This window comes from Suncus etruscus, chromosome 9 (assembly GCF_024139225.1).
Source record: "Suncus etruscus isolate mSunEtr1 chromosome 9, mSunEtr1.pri.cur, whole genome shotgun sequence".
Lineage (NCBI taxonomy): Eukaryota > Metazoa > Chordata > Mammalia > Eulipotyphla > Soricidae > Suncus > Suncus etruscus.
The window spans coordinates 111,166,846-111,186,043 of NC_064856.1; the positions used below are offsets into that span (position 1 = coordinate 111,166,846).

General features: G+C 48.8%; 1 protein-coding gene across 3 annotated transcripts in view; it reads right to left on the minus strand.

The window, feature by feature from the left end:
- KMT5B (lysine methyltransferase 5B) overlaps positions 1-13,814 on the minus strand; it is a 45,558-nt gene extending 31,744 nt beyond the window's left edge. Inside the window, exons 1-4 of one of the 3 annotated variants that reach the window (XM_049781190.1) lie at positions 13,698-13,814; positions 8,033-8,241; positions 1,976-2,010; positions 1,352-1,499 (exon numbers count right to left, since the gene is read on the minus strand). In XM_049781190.1, the coding sequence (XP_049637147.1) occupies positions 1,352-1,499; positions 1,976-2,010; positions 8,033-8,211 (362 nt within the window). In that variant the 5' untranslated portion in view covers positions 8,212-8,241; positions 13,698-13,814. Of the gene's footprint in view, positions 1-1,351; positions 1,500-1,975; positions 2,011-8,032; positions 8,278-13,697 lie in introns of those variants that run through there. The other 2 variants (XM_049781191.1, XM_049781192.1) reach the window with 2 other exon arrangements.
- Positions 13,815-19,198: the final 5,384 nt, after the last annotated feature.

Here is a 19,198-nt window from a genome sequence, read left to right on the forward strand (position 1 = left end):
TCCGGTCTGAGCACTTCAGGTCTGCAGCCCAGGGTCATCTTGCTAGGAGTTGTCTTTTAGCTTCCTGAGCACTACTTGGAGAACCCCCAGACTCCTTCCTTGGCCAGAGAAACTCAAAGTATCTGCTCCAAATTTCAACACGAGGCACAATAAAAAAGTCACAACTGATTTGTCATCATGCCACACCCCTAATGACAGGGTTGTGCTAGAGCAGCCCTGGGTACCATTGGGCTGAGGGGCCAACAGGAGCACAAAGGCTCCAGCATGGCTGAGATGCCATCAGGGTCTCTCTGTCTCTGTCTCTCAACCCTCCCTTCCTTCCATCCTCCCTCCCTTCCCCCTTCTCTCTCTCCCCCTCCTCCCGTCCCCTCTTACTGGAAAATGGATTTTAAAGAACACAAATCCAGGGGCTTCAGAGGTACACGGTAAGGAGCAGAGCTTGTCTGATCCATCATCCGATATGGTCCCCCGAGCCATGACGTGTGATACAAGAGCCAAACACAGCTTTGAGTAGCCCAAAGCCACCAACAAAAAGTGAATAAAGTGGTTTAAAGGGTGACAGATCTTTAAAAATATGTAGTGTAGTTTATAAAGATGGCACCTGATATTCAGTAAGACACTCATAGTTTTCTTCATGCCTGAATAAACAAGCCCATGCTTAAAAATATTTACTCACATATTTGCTTTGGTTTTTGGGCAACAACCCGGTGACACTCAGGGGTTACTCCTGGCTATGCGCTCAGAAGTCGCTCCTGGCTTGGGGGACCATATGGGACGCCAGGGAATCGAACTATGGTCCGTCCTAGGCTAGCGCTGGCAAGGCAGACACCTTTCCTCTAGCGCCACCACGCCGGCCCCACATGTTTTGCTCTCATGATTAGCTGAGTTATCTTTATTTCAAAGATTAAATAAATATGCTGGCAGAATTCCCTATGTACTATTTTATACATAAGAGAAATTTGCAATAAATTCATGGGAAAAAAACTCCAAGTGACCTACTTAAATAGAAAAAAAAGATCATACACACTTTCCGGGTTTGATTTTGATGGGATGCTTATAAGACATTTCCAGCTGAGTCAATTATCAAACACCATCTGAACCAGAACACGAAGACACTTCTCCGCTTTCTATTTTAATATAACTAGCCAGAGATAAACTAAGAACCCAGAATTAAAACTGACAAGGCTCTTAGAAGCTTCTATTACTTGTCTTGGCACACAGAAAAAAACCCTTGTGTAGCAAAGAACTTTCCTTTAATGTAATTTTAATTTTGCACTAAAAATAAAATTAGCCATCTATTTTCTTGAATCCCACATCATCTGTTCCATTCAGGCTCGGGATGTAAAATTACCTCGTATTCATTTTGTGCGTCTGGAAGCCTAAATAGGGATCAAGGACCAAACTGGTCGCCAGGTCATCATTTTCACAGAGCTCCTTGGCGGACATTCCTGAAGATGGCACATAGCGACTCTGCCCCTCAAATCCTGAATGACCATTACCTGTGAGAAGATAGAAAATCATTGAGTCTACCTTATAAACCTTCATCTCTACAGGCCATTAACATTAGTTTCTGTTTTGCTCTGGGGCCACGTTCAGTGGCACTCAGGGGTTGGGTTACTCTTGGCTGAGTTCAGAAATCACTCCTGGTGGTGTTCGGGAGACCATATGGGTGTTAGGGACTGAACCCGAGTTGGCCATGTACAAGGCAAACACCCTTCCCATTACGCCATCGCTGTGGCCCGAGCCATTAAAACTAGCAGCCGAGTGTTAAGTTGCGTATTTCCGTTCATTCCTGATTCTGAGTTGAGCACCTTCAGCGTGAAGAGAAAACCTAACGCCGTCAACAAAGCTCTCTGGCTCCTGTATTATCGTCAGGCGCCCCCCAGGATGGGGCTTGAAGAGCCACCTCACTGCTGGGTGTCTTCATCTATCACCCCAGCAGGGACATATGAGGAAGGACTCGTTGATGACTTACCAGGGCGAGACAGAAGGATCAGACTGGACAAGCTGCTATGAGCAGAACAGAAATGCGTGAGATGGTGGGAAAGTCATGGGGGGTGTCTCAAGTCCCAAAAGGAGTCCCCAGCCCCCCACTATTAGGCAAGAGGGCGATCCTTCTCCTTACCCTGCTGGGAACAGGCTTAGGAGAAAGAAATCTGTCTGTGGGGTCATCTTAGTACAGTGGGAAGGTCGTTTGCCTTACACGCAGTTGACCCAAGTTCAATCCCCAGCATCCCACATGGTCCCCTGAACACCACCAGAAGGGTGTATCACTTCCAAAAAATATTATATTTTAATCTGTGATCAAAGAGCCAGGTAATGAGTGTGGGGGAAGAGCAGAGCGGGACAGATCTACCCACATGCTGAAACAGGTTTTTAAAAAAATTGGTAAGAGGAGCCTGAGAGATAGCATGGAGGTAAGGCGTTTGCCTTTCATGCAGGAGGTCATCGGTTCGAATCCCGGCACCCCATATGGTCCCCCGTGCCTGCCAGGAGCAATTTCTGAGCCTAGAGCCAGGAATAACCCCTGAGCACTGCCGGGTGTGACCCAAAAACCACAAAAAAAAAAAAATTTGGTAAGAATAGGGAGCAACAAATCCGAAACCCCAAGTCCTGGGCCTGTGCTGTGGGAGAATTGGACTGCTCTGTGTGGCTGAGTCTCATGGTCGCCGCATCTGAGGTCCCTGGAACCAGAGGCTTCAAGCCTCTCCGATTAAGCTGAGAGTGAGAGACAGTGGTGTGCTCTTTTCTCTCTCACTCACTCCTCTCTTCCAAAACATGGAGCACAGATGGACCTGCCAGGGACAGGTGTAGGTCTTGCAGTCAGATTATTTGCATGTAGGTATGTGAAAAGATATCCAAGCTTGTACTTCCTTTGCTTTTCCCTTTGGAAAGTGAAGTTGGGAAGGTGGTGTCGGGCCAACTCTGCCTGTGCTTGGGGCTTATTCCGGGCTCTGTGCTCAGGGAACCGGATGAGAAAACAGAGATGGCTTCTCAGTCAGCTGTGTGCACGGCAAGTGCCTAGCCTGCTGTCTCTCTTTGGCCCCAAATGTGTATTTTCTACAATAGCTTCATGAGAAAACAAAGTTCTAGGCTATACAATTTAACTCATTTAAAGCACACATTTTAAAGTGGGGTTTAGTTTTTTGAGGGGTCCCCACCCACCCAATGATGGTCAGTGCTTCCTACAGGGGGACCACATGGTGCAGGCCCCAAAGCACAGTCAAGCACACCAGCCTGGACATTCAAGTGCACTAAAGGGGGCCTGGGGTGGATTCACTGGCAGCTCCCTACCCACTGACTCCGGCATCCTTGTCTGGCCCAACCATCTGTGTGTCTGTTGAGGAAAGCCCTGTTCGGATTCCTTGCGTATTTTGGGAGGGGTTTGGGTCATACCCAGCAGCACTCAGGGATTACTTCTGGGTCTGTGTTCAGAAATCGATTACTCCTGGCAGGTTCGGGGACTCTATGGGATGCTGGGGATCAAACCCAGGTCCATTCAGGTCAACCGTGTGCAAGGCAAACATCCTACTGCTGTGCTATCTCTCCTGCTCTGAAGTCTTGTAATTCTATTGTCCATTTTTTGTTTTATTTTGTGTTTTTTTTGGGTCATACCTGGCAGCACTCAGGGGTTACTCCTGGTTCTCGGCTCAGAAATCGTCCCTGGCAGGTATAGGGGACCATATGGGATGCCCGGATTCTGCATAAAAGGCAAATACTTGGGGCCGGAGAGATAGCATAGAGGTAAAGCGTTTGCCTTTCATGCAGAAGGTCATCAGTTCGAATCCCGGAGTCCCAAATGGTCCCCAGTGCCTGCCAGGAGCAATTTCTGAGCATGGAGCCAGGAGTAACCCCTGAGCACTGCTGGGTGTGACCCCCCCCCCAAAAAAAAAAAGGCAAACGCTTTACCTCTCTGGTCCCCATTGTCTATTCTTTTCTCATTTTTTTATTTTTGGCTTTTGGGTCACACCTGGCAGTGCTCAGGGGTCACTCCTGGCTCTACGCTCAGAAATCGCTCCTGGAAGGCTCAGGGGACCATATGGGATGTCGGGATTCGAACCACCATTCTTTTGCGTCCAAGGCAAATGCCTTACTGCTGTGCTATCTCTCTGGACCCCTATTGTCCATTCTTTTGTGTGTGTGTGTGTGTGTGTGTGTAACCCTTATTGTCCATTCTTTTGTGTGTGTGTGTGTGTGTGTTTGTGTGACACAGAACCCGGCAGCGCTCAGGGGTTACTCCTGGCTCTATGCTCAGAAATCACCTCTGGCAGGCACGGAGGACCATATGGGATGCCAGGATTCGAACCACCATCCTTCTGCATGCAAGGCAAAAGCATTACCTCCATGGTATCTCGCCGGCCCTTATTGTCCATTCTAATAAATTCCACCACACTTCACCGAATGGCTCAGGGGTTCCTCCTGGCTCTGTGCTCAGGAATCACTCCTGGCAGGCTTAAGGACCCTATGGGATGCCAGGAATTGAACCTGGTCAGAAACATGCAAGAAACACCCTCCTGCTATGCTATTGCTCCAGGCACAGAACAGACATGCTGAGCTGCCCATATGAGATATGCATTCTATCAAAGTTCAAACTATGGGGGCAAAAGAAAGTGCAGTGGGTAGGGTACTCGCTTTGCATGCTACTGACCTGTGTTTGATCTCCAGCATCCCATAGAGTCTCCCAAGCACCACCAAGGCTAATTCCTGAGAGAAGAGCAATGAGAATGTGGCCCAAAAACCAAAAAAAGGGGAAAAAAAAGGACTCCAAACTGATGTTGAGTGATCTACTGGTCGCTCCTTCCACAGCTTGTTTTCCGTTTGGTTCGGCCCCAAGGCTAAGCAGACCCAGGCATGCATCTCAAGCACTCGGCGCATGTGCTCAGCAGCTGAGTTCTTTCTGGTCCTGATTCATGTGCTCTGGAGCTCTGGTGCGAGATTTGAGGCTCCTGACCTAAGGGGAGCTCTGCTAGTACTCTCGGCCCTGCGACAGTGGCTTGCTCCCCGCCCTGGGCTTGCCTGTAGTGACAGAGCTTCACAGTCCTGCTGAGCCCAGAAAACTCCTAACTAGCCACACTGGGCCAAGCGCAGGCTGTGCACGGGCTATTTCTCAACACCTGTGCATCTTCATCAAAGCCAGTCCATCCTGCTCGGAGACACCCACAAAAGAGGGCAACAGCAATTCGGCAGAAATAAGTACTACCAGGAAACATAAGAGAAGTCTCACTCCAGGCCAGAACTAAGATCATTGCTGTGGTCACTCCAGTGCCAACCCCGTCGGGTACCACCTGACACTGATCGCTGTAGGAGTAGCCTCGGGAGGGATGTCTGGTTGCTCTGGGCTCTCTCCAAGTTTCTGCCCTTTTGTTTCGTTTAAAGAAATATACGAGGAGCTGTAACGATAGCACAGCGGTAGGGCATTTGACCTGCACACAGCTGACTCAGGATGGACCCGAGCCTGATTCCCGGTATCCCATATGGTCCCGAGCCTGCCAGGCGCAATTTCTGAGCACAGAGCCAGGAGGAACCTCTAAGCGCCACTGGGTGTGCCTCAAACCTCCCCCCACCAAAAATGTTCTGAGTCTGGCTCACAAAACAGCATCAAACCTATAAGAGGTGCAGAGAACTGGATCAATCTATCAGACTCATCAGAATCGGGACCTTTCTTTAATTACAAACTTCAGGCAAATCTAAATGCACTAGGAGGAAGCAGGTTTCAAAATAAGGGAAAGCTAAAGGAACCCGATAAAAGACAAGCTATTCAGAAAGCTGGCCTGGGCCAGAGAGGGTATGGGGGCCAGGTAGCTGGCCCCAGCTTGATTCACTGTCTCACTCGGCAGGCACTTCAGGACAATGTTCACTGATGGAGTCAGGAAGAGCCCCTGAGAATGGCCAGGGGGGCCCCTTACCTACACACAGAGCCTTGAGAAAGAAAGTTGCCCTTAACATGTGAACATGCTTCTAGACAATCTTCACACTGTATGTGTGCATGTGTGTGATGATGGGGACTAACCTGGGATTCACACATGTGGGCACCACACTGCAACTCCAAGCACATCCTGACTTTCTTTTCTTTTTTGGTCTTTGGGTTCCACCCAGCAATGCTCAGGGGTTCCTTCTGGCTCTGCGCTCAGAAATCACTCCTGGCAGGCTCGGGGGACCATATGGGACGCCGGGATTCAAACCATCGTCCTTCTGCATACAAGGCAACGCCTTACTCAGGGGTCTCAAACTCAATTTACCTGGGGGCGCAGGAGGCAAAGTTGGGGTGATCCTTGAGTGCAAAGTTACCCTCCATGCTATCTCTCCGGCCCCAGCATATCCTGATTCTTAGATGCCTAGTTTGGCTTAAATTTTATCCTCAGTTCATCCCTCCCTTAAGAACCTATGAAATAGGGCCCGGAGAGATAGCACAGCGGCGTTTGCTTGCAAGCAGCCGATCCAGGACCAAGGTGGTTGGTTCCAAATTCGGTGTCCCATATGGCCCCCCGTGCCTGCAAGGAGCTATTTCTGAGCAGACAGCCAGGAGTAACCCTGAGCACGCCAGGTGTGACCCAAAAACAAAAACAAAAACGAAAAAAGAACTACGAAATATCTGGGGCCAGAGAGATAGCATGGAGGTAAGGCATTTGCCTCGCATGCAGGATGGTGGTTCGAATCCCGGCATCCCATATGGTCCCCCGAGCCTGCCAGGAGGGATTTTTTTTGTTTTGTTTTTTTGGGCCACACCCATTTGATGCTCAGGGGTTACTCCTGGCTAAGCGTTCAGAAATCACCCCTGGCTTGGGGGGACTATATGGGACGCCAGGGATCGAACCGCAGTCTGTTCTGTGGCTAGCGCTTGCAAGGCAAACACCTTACCTCTAGTGCCACCTCACTGGCCCCCAAGAGGAATTTCTGAGCGTAGAGCCAGGAGTAACCCCTGAGTGCTGCCGGGTGTGACCCAAAAACCAAAAAAGAACTACGGAACACCATCAATTTCACAATTTCTCCATATCCAATATGGAGTGCAAGTCTCACTGTCACCAAGAGATGTCGGGATAGAAAGTAACACTTGAGGGGCCGGAGAGATAGCATGGAGGTAAGGCGTTTGCCTTTCATGCAGGAGGTCATCGGTTCGAATCCCGGCGCCCCATATGGTCCCCTGTGCCTGCCAGGAGCAATTTCTGAGCCTGGAGCCAGGAATAACCCCTGTGCACTGCCAGGTGTGACCCAAAAACCAAAAAAAAAAAAAAAAAAAAAGAAAGTAACACTTGAGCTGGGTCTATTGTACAGCAGGAAGGGTGTCTGCCTTGCAAGCGGCCAACCAAGATTTGATCTCTGGGATCCCACAGGGTTTCCTGAGCCTGTCAGGAGTGATTTATTTCTTTTCTTTTCTTTTTTCTTTTCTTTCTCTCTCTCTTTCTTTGTCTCTCTCTCTCTCCCCCTCCCTCCCTCCCTTCCTTCTTTTTTTTTAGAGAAATTTTTATTTTTATCACAGTGGATTAAAAATCTTTCACAGTAATATTTTAGGTACATTGAATCAGGTGTATTGAATTTTAGGTGACATTGAATCAGGGGTATTCCCATGCCAGGAGTGATTTCTGAACATAGAGACAGAATAAACTCTGAGCAGTGCCAGGTTTCCCTCAAAATGAAAAACAGCAAAAAGTAACTCCATATCAGATAGTGCTCTACTGCCAGGATAAACGGCTGCTATCCTATAAAAAGAGGACTGGTGAATGCGCTTCTAAATCCCAATTCTCATTGAAGTTAGGGTTGATTTTAGTCTTTGTGTTGCTTAATATTTTAATACACACTTATGCTTATACCGATTTAAATTTTTTAATTTAAATGCAGTAGCAGTAATTTAACATTTTTTACAGAACAGAAAGACCACTATGGTATAAATCCTACAGAGGATCCAGATATCAATCTCCAAGCACGATGACGTTCACATTACGCATTGCGTGGGCGAGAATAAAACGGAGGCAGCTTTGGCACCATGAACCCTGTGAACGATGCCACAAGAACTGTGCCGGGCCAGGGTACGTACATCTGCTGGAGCGCCTCTCGCCTGCATCCTTGCCAGCCTTGGCGGGGTCCTTCCCATGATGCTGTGATCGGGCCTGGTGCTCGGCGGACAACTTGCCTCCATTCCTCCTGCCATTCACCACCATGGTCTTGGCTTCTCCCAACCACTTCATTCCCACAGCCAGCCTGACCCAGGGGCATCGAGTCACTCTTCAAGAGCGCAGAGAAGAACTTCAGTGTTCTCTCCTAGGAGGAACAAAAAGAGGGGGAAGCAAAACAAAAGAGGGAAGGTAAATAAAGTAGGCTATCGAACAGGAACCAAGCTGAGAAAAATCAAGTCATGAGAAGTAGGTACCCTGAAAGACTACCTGGGCTCCCCATGTCATAAACTGACAGAATCCCCCCCAGTCAGGCAGGAAAGTACCATCTCATTCGCTCAATCTGAGTAATGGCAACATATAGTAAATGCACAATAAATAAATCTTTCAATGAATCATTTTTTGGGGGGCATACCCAGGGGTCTTAGAGGTTACTCCTGGTTCTGCACTCAGGAATCACTTCTGGCAGGCTTGGACAGTGCCAGCTGTAGCATCTCTCCATGCCAATAGATATTTTCTTTTACTTGCTAATTAAGAATAATCTCGAGGGGTCGGAGCAGTGGCGCTAGAGGTAAGGTGCCTGCCTTGCAAGCACTAGCCTAGGATAGACCCTGGTTCCATCCCCTGGCATCCCATATGGTCCCCCAAGCCAGGAGTAACCCGAGCGTCACCGGTGTGTCCCAACTCCCCTCCACAAGAATGATCTTGAGGAGCTGGAGTGGTAATGCAGTGGATAATGTTATTTGCCTTGCACATGGCAGACCCAGGTTCGATTCAGTGATCCCATATGGTCCCCCGAGCCTACCAAGAGTGATTCCCGAGTGTAGAGTCGAAAATAACACTGAGCGCTGCCAAGCATGGCCCCAAAACAAACCAGAGTCCTTTGGATACACAGAACAGTACCCCCAATGAGCGACCAGACTACAGTGCCCCTGAGCACTGCTGGGTATGGCATCAATGGTCCCAGACAAGCAAGGGGTATCCTTGGTGGTCCCTAGCACCAGAGGCCCTGAGCAGGGCTACATCCTGGACCCAGCTCCAGACACCTGGCCCAGGTGGATGAGAAGAGCTGAGTAACCCACAGGCGCATCCCCCCTGCAGTACAGCTTGCAAAGTTCTGCCCCCAAAAATGTAGCTTGAGGGGGCTGGAGAGACAGCATGGAGATAGGGCATTTGCTTTTCATGCAGGACAGTGGTTTGAATTCCAGCATCCCATATGTCCCCTGAGCCTGCCAGGAGGCAGAGTGCAGAGCCAGGAGTAACCCGAGTGTTACCGGTGTGACCCAAAATCAAAAAAAAAAAAAAAAAAAAAAATTAGCGTGAGGTGGGAGTGACATAACAGCAGAGGGCACCTGCCTTGCACGCAGATGACCAGATTCGACCCTATATGGCAGGATTCTCAAACTCAATTTACCTGGGGCCACAGGAGGCAAAGTCGGGGTGAGGCAGGGCCGCATAAGGGATCTCACAAAAAAAAAAAAAAAGTCCTCAAACGTCATTATTAACAGTTTTCATTATTTTTTCTGATCATGAATAGAACATTGAGTGACGATCATGAATAGTTCTTCTGAACATGGCACCTTTTGCCTATTTCTTGCTGCCAGAGACTTGACAGCGCTTCTTCTCACAAATCCGAACCACATTTTGCTTTAGAGAGGAAGCAGTTGAGACCCTCAGTATGACTTGAAGATGATCATCATTAAGTCTAGACCTGAACTTTGACTTATTGAAGTTCAATGTGGAGAATAACTTTTCACACAAATATGTACTCCCAAAAAGGCACATGGTCCGCTTGAACATTCGGGAAAGCTCAGGGAAGCTGGGGGGCAATTCTCTCAAAAATTGCCCATGCATGTCTGCTTTTCCACTAATCTCCCTGAACTTGGCTTTGAGATCAGAGTTGCATTGCAGGTCAATGAGCTCCATTTGAAGCACAGGAGGGGCATCCTGCACATCAAAGGAAAAGGGGTCCACAAAAATTTGGAAAGTGGCTCTGTGCTTTTTGAAGTCTGCAAATCTGTGATCAAATTCCTTCTTTAGCTTAAAAATAGCATCAACAGGGGCCGGCGAGGTGGCGCTTGAGGTAAGGTATCTGCCTTGCAAGCGCTAGCCCAGGAAAGATCGAGACAGTGGTTCAATCCCCCGGCGTCCCATATGGTCCCCCCAAGCCAGGGGCAATTTCTGAACCCTTAGCCAGGAGTAACCCCTGAGCATCAGATGGGTGTGGCCCGAAAAAACAAAAAACAAACAAACAAACAAAAATAGCATCAACATATTTCTCACCACTGAAAGGTATGCCTGCATCCACAAGTTCCTTGCATTCTGGGAAATGGCAAAGGTTTGTCTGAGAGAGCTGGGATTTCCATAACACAAGTGTTGTGGAGAATGCTCTCACGTTGTCATAGGCAGCACTGATAAGCTGCCCCGGGCCTTGTAACATCTTGTTTAGTACATTCAGCTTATGTGTGATGTCAACAAGAAAAGCTAAGTCCATGAGCCATTTGTGATCACTCAACTCAGAAATAGCACTCCCATCCTTCTCCATGAAAGGCTTTCACTTCTCTCAACTCAAAAAATCTTTTCAGGACATTTCCCCTACTGAGCCAATGTACCTCGGTGAAATAGAGCACATCTCCATATTCTGACTCCATTTCCTCTAAAAAAGCACGGAACCTCCTATGCTTTAAGACCCTGGATCGGATTTGGTTGATGCATTTCACAACAACAGACATCACATTGTCACACAGCAGGCATTTACTGCAAAGGGCCTGCTGATGGATAATGCAGTGAAGAGCAATGGCCTTCTCTACACCCTCCTTTTCAAGTTTTTTTTGAACAAGTGCCACCAGTCCATTTTTCCTCCCTGTCATCGATGGCGCTCCAACAAACCTCTTCCATGGCAAACCTGCATTCGCAATGGCATCACACAGATGCTGAAATATCTCATTAGCGGTGGTCTGGCCATGCATTGGAATTATTGTGAGCAGCTACTCTGTCAATTCAAAATTGCAATCAACACCACGGACATAAATTGTGAGCTGCCCAGTGTCTGTTATATCTGTGCCCTCGTCAAGAGCAACTGAGTATGCATCAAAACATTTGGCTTTCTGGGGCCAGAGAGATAGCATGGAGGTAAGGTGTTTGCCTTTCATGCAGGAGGTCATCGGTTCGAATCCCGGTGTTCCATATGATCCCCCGTGCCTGCCTGGAGCAATTTCTGAGCCTGGAGCCAGGAATAACCCCTGAGCACTGCCAGGTGTGACCCAAAAACCACCAAAAAACAAAAACAAAAAAACAAAACAAAACAAAACATTTGGCTTTCTCACACAGTTGATGATAAATGTCACTTGACATGTCAGAAATGTGCTCTGGGGCCGGGAAGGTGGCGGGAAGGTCTGCCTTACAAGCGCTAGCCAAGGAACGGACCGCGGTTCGATCCCCCGGCGTCCCATATGGTCCCCCCAAGCCAGGGGTGATTTCTGAGCACATAGCCAGGAGTAACCCCTGAGTGTCAAACGGGTGTGGCCCAAAAACCAAAAAAAAAAAAAAAAGAAATGTGCTCTGCCACAGTGTTAGTAGAAAGGCTGATTTTGCTAAACTGACTTTTCTTTTCCAGACAGGTAATACTTGCAGCCTGTAACATGCATTTTTTAACAAACTCTCCTTCTGTGAATGGTTTCCCTGCCTTAGCAATCATCTCACTAACCATGTAACTAGCTTCAACTGATGCAACATTCTCTTTGGTTACTTTCTTGAAGAAATCTTGTTGCCTCATTAGACATGCTTTAAGACAGGCAACCCGGGCCAGAGAGATAGCACAGCGGTGTTTGCCTTGCAAGCAGCCAATCCAGGACCAAAGGTGGTTGGTTCGAATCCCGGTGTCCCATATGGTCCCCTGTGCCTGCCAGGAGCTATTTCTGAGCAGACAGCCAGGAGTAAACCCTGAGCACCGCCAGGTGTGACCCAAAAACCAAAAACCAAAAACCAAAAAAAAAAAAAAAAAGACAGGCAACCCGCTTGGCTCTCTCATTTCCTTGATATTTTGCACATTCCTCAGCATGTTTAGTTGAATAATGGTGTTTCAAGTTGTATTCCTTGTGCACTGCAACTTTCTCTGAGCAAATAAGACATGTGGGGATGCCCCTGTGCTCAACAAAGAAATATTGCGTCTCCCACTTTTCCTGAAATTGTCTGTGCTTGTAATCAATCTTTCTCTTTACTGCAGGCTTTGATGAAGTCATGATGAAGGTATGACAAAATCTAATTCTGTAATAAACTTCTCTCCCTTCTCTCCTTTAGGCATCCGATAATGCAAGGGACAGAGGGCAGGATGACATCTGCGCTAGGTGCAAAGTATTCGCGATTATTCGCAATAAAAAATCGCATTAGTAAGAAAAAAAATTGCAAAAAGTCACATTAAACATTTGCATACCCTGAAAGAAACTGCTCGGGATATGCGAATGTTTAATGCAATTCTTTTCTTATTAATGCGATTTTTATTGCGTTTATTCAGCAAGCAAATAATTGTGAATACTGTGATATCTGAAGGCCGACCGCAGGTCACAAAATGTTGTACGGAGGGCCGCGAGTTTGAGACCCCTGCCATATGGTCTCTGAGCACTGCCAGGAGTGATTCCTGAGTGCAGAGTCGGAGGAAGCCCTGAGCATCATTGGGGGTGATATGCACCCTCCAAAAGTACCTCTGGCACCTCATCATCTTGACACCTCGGTACTGGCAGATAATCTGCTCTAACCACTTATTTATTTTATAAAGTTTGACTCGCCCTGGCAGTGCTTGGGATCAAACCCGATCCGCCCAGTGCAAGGCCTCCCCTTTTATTTATCCCTTTGGTCTCTCACATCACAGGTTTTCAGGCCACTTTCTATAAACTCTGGTGAATTCCAAGTTCTCTGTTCTGCTGGAACAAAGCTAAGGGAAGCTGTGTAAGCTGCGCTTTGTCCCAAGGGACCCTGTCCCATCTGTGTTCTGAAGTCCTCCGTCACTTAGGGTGCTCAGCGGCCTTTGCAGGGACAAGTATTGAGTCTACTGTCACTGTTCACTGGAGGCTTCCCTAGCCACGTGGTATGTGAGACAGAATTGAGCACCGCAATTTAGGCAGTGACGGTCTTGTCACCCAGGAAGCTGTGGCAGACAGGGCACAAAAGTGAGGATGGACATGGTAATGCAGTTGGGGAACTGAGTGTGGAGAGTCGATCAGCCTTGAAACACTCCCGGGGCCTGAGCCTTGTCTAGCAGGGAGGCGCTGGCATGGCACATGGCTGGCACAGTCAACCGTGTCTCCAACAGCCAAGAGTTAGTTATTCCTCAGCACAGAGCACCCAAGCCCACACATGAAAGTCTCTAGGAAAGAGCAGGACCAGGGACTGGAGAGCAAATGGGCCCGAGGAGCTGAGACAGCAGCACCGCACGTGCAGGAGGAGGTGCGGGCACAGTGGGGATGGGTTCGAACCTTGTCTACCACGGAGGCAGAGTCCCCCGACTCATTTACACACGAGAAGCGTGTCACTGACACACAGATGCCACAGGCACCAACACACACCACCCTTGATGTGCCCACATACCCCGACCTGAACTTCACTTATCCTTAAGTTCCATAAACTTTGGGGAGCTCAGAGTGTGGGTAAATGGCAGGACATGCTTGGCTGAGAGGTATACATTGGGGGCTGTAGTAATAGCCGACCCAGGTTTGATCTCTGGCATCCCTGTGGGCCCCCAGGAAGCAGCAGGAGGGACTCCTGAGCATAGAGCCAAGAGACAGCCCTACGGGAAGGTGGCGCTAGAGGTAAGTTGTCTGCCTTGCATGCGCTAGCATAGGATGGACCGCGGTTCGATCCCCACAGCGTCCCATATGGTCCCCCCAAGCCAGGGGCGATTTCTGAGCGCATAGTCAGGAGTAACCCCTGAGCATCAAACGGGTGTGGCCAAAAAAAAAAAAAAAAAGAGAGAGAGAGAGACAGCCCTGAACACATCTGGGATGGTCCTCCAACCCCCAAAAATAATATTTTATCCATAGCAAGAACACTTTTTTTGGGCTGGAGTGATAGAAAAGCAGTGGGGAGCTGGCCTTGCATGCGACAGACCTGGGAGAGACCTGGGTTCCATCACTGGCACCCCACATGATCCCCCGAGCCTGCCAGGAGCAATTTCTGAGCATAGAGCTAGGAATAAACGACCCAAGTGCTGCCGGGGTGCGGCCCCCAAAAAATAATCAATTAATTAAGGGGCTGGAAAGATAGCACAGAGATAGGGCGTTTGCCTTGCATGCGGCAAACCCCAGATGGCCCCAGTTTGATTCCCGGCATCCCATATGGTCCTCAGAGCCTACTTGGTGTGATTTCTGAGCGTAGAGCCAGAAGTAATCCCTGAGTACTGCTGGGTGAGACCCAAAAAACAAACAAACAAAAATTTAATGAAGGGTCGGAGAATTAGCACAGTGGTAGGGCATTTGCCTTGAATGAGACAGCCCCAGAATCAATAGTGGTTTGATTCCTGGCATCCCATATAGGCTCCTGAGCAATGCCTGGGGCAATTTCTGAGTGCAGAGCCAGGTATTACCCGAGCATTGCCAGATGTGACCCAAAAACAAACAAACAAACAAAAAAAGAATACTCCTTTTTTGGGGACACACTTAAGAGTTCTCAGGGAACATGTATGCTGGTACAGCGATAACACAGTTGCGAGTGTTGGCCTTGCAAGCAGCTAATTGGGATTCAATCCCCCGCACCCCATTTGGCTCCTTGAGCCAAGTAGGAGTGATTCCTGAGTACAAAGTGTAGCATAACTCCTGAGCACTGCCAGTTGTGGCCCCAAAACACACACTACTAATGAAGAGTGACTGAAAAATGTGTCTTGGCGAGAGAGATAGAATAGGGTGCTTGCCATGCCAAAGGCAACCCCAGTTCAATCCCTGAACCACCCAGGGGCCCCCAAGCCAAGCCAGGAGTGAGCCAAGATAGCAACAGAACCACACACACACACACACACACACACACACACACAAATATGTTCCTACATTCCCAAGTTGTAATGCTTCTAAGAAGACAGCAGGTGAACCCACAAGGAAAAGGGGGGCCAACAGGACTCCAGACGGAACGAGACGGGCCAGGACAGATGTGCTGTCTCTCCAGTCTTAGACTCCAGGGACATGACCTCAATGGTTTTGTAGTGCTTAGGGCTTAATCCTGGTTCTGTGCCCAGGGAACCCTTGGGGGCCATACGAGATTCTGAGGATCAAACCTGGGTCAGTCCCACATAAGGCACATGCCTCCCTGTGGACCTAGATAGAGAACTTCTAGAAGGATAGAACAACTCGAAACCTAGAAAACCTAGTCCCACTCTCTTCAGCCTCCAAAATTTAATTTTTCTTTTCAGCAAATAGATTCTTTGGACTGGATTTTACAGCATGTGATGGTTTCATGCATTAGCAAACAAGAGAGTCTGCCAAATAAAGGCCTTGGAGAATAGAGCTGAGCAGAACCAAAGCCACCAGTTCCCGCCTGACTCGACCCGACCAATGCCTGACCCGACACACAGCCCAATGGCTTTTTCGGTTTGTTTATGTTTTTGTATTATTTGTTTTGTTTTCAGGCCACACCAACCAATATGCAGGGGTTCCTCCTGGCTCTGCACTCAGGAATCACTCCTGGCAGGCTCAGGGAACCCTATGGGATGCCAGAGATCGAACCCATATCAGACGCAGGCAGGCAAATGCCCTCCCTGCTGTGCTATTGCTGACTCCTATAGTCCAAATTAAAAAAAAAATTTGGTGGGAGGCCTGGAATGAGAGCATAGCAGTAGGGTGTTGGCCTTGCACAAAGCTGACCTGGGACAGAACCAGGTTAGATCCCCTGTATCTCATAGTCTCCCAAGCCTGCCAGGAGCGATTTCTGAGCATAGAGCCAGGAATAACCCGAGTGCCACCAGGTGTGGCACAATAACCAAAAAATAAAAATTTGTGAGGGAGGAATAAATTTTTGGGCCAAACTCAGCTGTGCTTGTGGCTTACTCCTGGAAGGATAGGGATATGGGGTGTCAACTATTGAACCTGGGCCAGCCGAGTACAAGGGAGATGCCCAACGCATTGTGCTGTCACTTTGGTCCCCATTTTTTTCTTTTTGGACTATACCCGACAGGAGTCAGGGGTTCCTTGGGACTCTATGCTCTAGAATTATTCCTGACAGTGCTCGAGGGGGCCGTATGGGATGCCAAGGATCGAACCTGGGTCAAGTGTCCTACCACTTTGCTCCTTTGTTGCCCCACCCCAGTTCAACTCACAAACATCTGTTCCCGTCCATTGCACAGCTTTGTCAAGCAGCCTCAGGTGGTTCAAGCCCCCAAAGGCCCAGCACCAAGTTTTCTACCTCCACTGCCCTTCCAGAACAAATGATGGTGGGCCCCTCCCCCCAACTCTGGAAATACTGGTCATGCTAAACCGCATGTATCATTGAGAGAGGGCACACCTGGCGGGGCTCAGGGGTTCCTCCTGGATCTACATTCATGTGATGCTCAGTAGGTGCATATGGGCTGAAGAGGAATCAGACCCAGGTCAGCCGTGTGCAAGACAAAAGCCCTACCCACTGCACTATCTCTACCCACTGTGCTATCTCTGCTGTGCTCTCTATTTGATGTTTTAATTCAAGTTTGTGGTTTGTTACAACTACCACAAAAAAATGAATATATCATGGAAATTGTCTTGGGAGGTGATGGGCCATGTTGAAATTAAGTGCAGGAGAAATCATCACCTATAGCACTGTCAACTTCAGAACTTCAAAAAGAGGGGCTAGAGAGATAGCATAAAGGTAAGGCTTTTGCCTTTAATGCAGAAGGATAGTAGTTTGAATCTGGGCGTCCCATAAGGTCCCCCAAGCCTGCCAGGAGCGATTTCTGAGTGTAGAGCGAGGCGTAACCCCTGAACGCTGCCGGGTGTGAACCCCCCCCAAAAATAAAAAACAAAACATGAACAAAACCGAAGGGGATAAGGGTAGGGTACAGTTGGTGGTGCTCAGAGGCTGCTCTTGGTCTTTGAGTGACACCCAGTGGTGACATGAATGATGCCCATGGATCAGATGTGCTGGGGACTGAACCCAGGTTGGCGCAATAAAGCGCCTTAACCTCTGTACTATTTCTGCAGCCCCTAAACATGCTTTTTAAAAAGGTCACTTGGGGGCTGAAGCAATAGCATAGCTGGGAGGGCAGGGCATTTGCCTTGCATGCGATCATCAACCCAGGTTCAATCCCTGGCATCTCATATGGTCCCCCAAATTTCCAAGAGTACTTCTGAGTGTAGAGCCAGGAGTAATTCCTGGGCACTGCCAGGTATGGCCCAACCCTTTCCCTAGTTCAGGGCCAAAGCAACAATATAGCAGGGAAGGTACTTGCCTTACATGTAGTAGATCCAGGTTTGACCCCAGCATCACATATGGTACCTGGAGTCCACCAGGGAGTGATCCCAAAGTGCAGAGCCAACATTTAGCTTTGGGAACTGATGGGTAAAACCCAAAATTTTTACCTTTTTTTTTGGGGGGGGGGGTGTTGGGCCACACCTGTAACTCCAGGCCAATGATGGCTAAAGTGCCCAAACTGTCGCACAATGCCCGGTCCTCCCAATGGCCAGTCTGGCCCTGTTGCCAGGTGAGCTGCAAAGCAGACACTGGCACATTTGCCTCCTGCCGCGAGGCCTATCTTTTTTTTTTTGTTTTGTTTTTTTGTTTTTTTGTTTTTGGGCCACACCCGGCGGTGCTCAGGGGTTACTCCTGGCTGTCTGCTCAGAAATAGCTCCTGGCAGGCATGGGGGACCATATGGGACACCGGGATTCGAACCAACCACCTTTGGTCCTGGATCGGCTGCTTGCAAGGCAAACGCCTGCGATGCCTATCTTAATTGCAGACCTCTTTCCGCGTGCCAGCTGCAAGGCCTTCAAGTGCCACCAATGGCACGCGTGCCATAGATTCACCATCGAGGCTCCAGGCTATGCACTCAGAAATCACTCCTGGGTTGGGGGACCATATGTGGCACTGGGGGATCTGTCCTAAGTTAGTGTGTGCAAGGCAAAAGCCCTACCACTTGCGCCACCGCTCCAGCCCCAAAACCCAAAGTTTTTAGTTTAGTTCTCAATTAAAAAATATAAATTTAGGGGGGCGAAGAGATAGCATGGAGATAGGGTGTTTGCCTTGCATGCAAAAGGTCAATGGCTCGAATTCCAGCATCCCATATGGTCCCCCAAGCCTGCCAGAAGCAATTTCTTTTTTTTTTTTTTTTTTTTTTTGGTTTTTGGGCCACACCCTGTGACGCTCAGGGGTTACTCCTGGCTATGCACTCAGAAGTTGCTCCTGGCTTCTTGGGGGACCATATGGGACGCCGGGGGATCGAACCGCAGTCCGCCCTAGGCTAGCGCAGGCAAGGCAGGCACCTTACCTCCAGCGCCACCACCCGGCCCCCAGAAGCAATTTCTAAGCATAGAGCCAGGAGTAGCCCCTGAGTGCAGCCGGGTGTGATCCAAAAACCAAAAATAATAATAATGGGCCCAGAGAGATAGCACAGCGGCGTTTGCCTTGCAAGCAGCTGATCCAGGACCAAAGGTGGTTGGTTTGAATCCCGGTGTCCCATATGGTCCCCCAGGCCTGCCAGGAGCTATTTCTGAGCAGACAGCCAGGAGTAACCCCTGAGCACCGCCGGGTATGACCCAAAAACAAAAACAAAAAAAAACAAAAAAAAAAACAAAAGTAATAATAAATTAGAACACTCTCCATAGAATCTACCCCAGAAGGTGCAAGAGGAGACACTTCCACCCTCCCACGCTGGCACCTTTTTGGGTATTTGGGTCTGTCATAAACTTCTTTCGGCTGCCAGCCCGGGACACAGTGCTCCAGAAGTCGGCTGTTTAAGCTAAAACAACTTCGTGTTTATGCATATTCAGGATAGGACTTTATAGGCCAAGATTTCTGTCCCCCAGGCCTCAGAAGGGAGCCAGAGGCAGTACTGCTGGGAGGGCGTTTGTTCAACCCCAGGCATCCCATACATCTTTGAGCATCTGTAGCTGTGGCTGAAAACAAAATACAAAACACACCC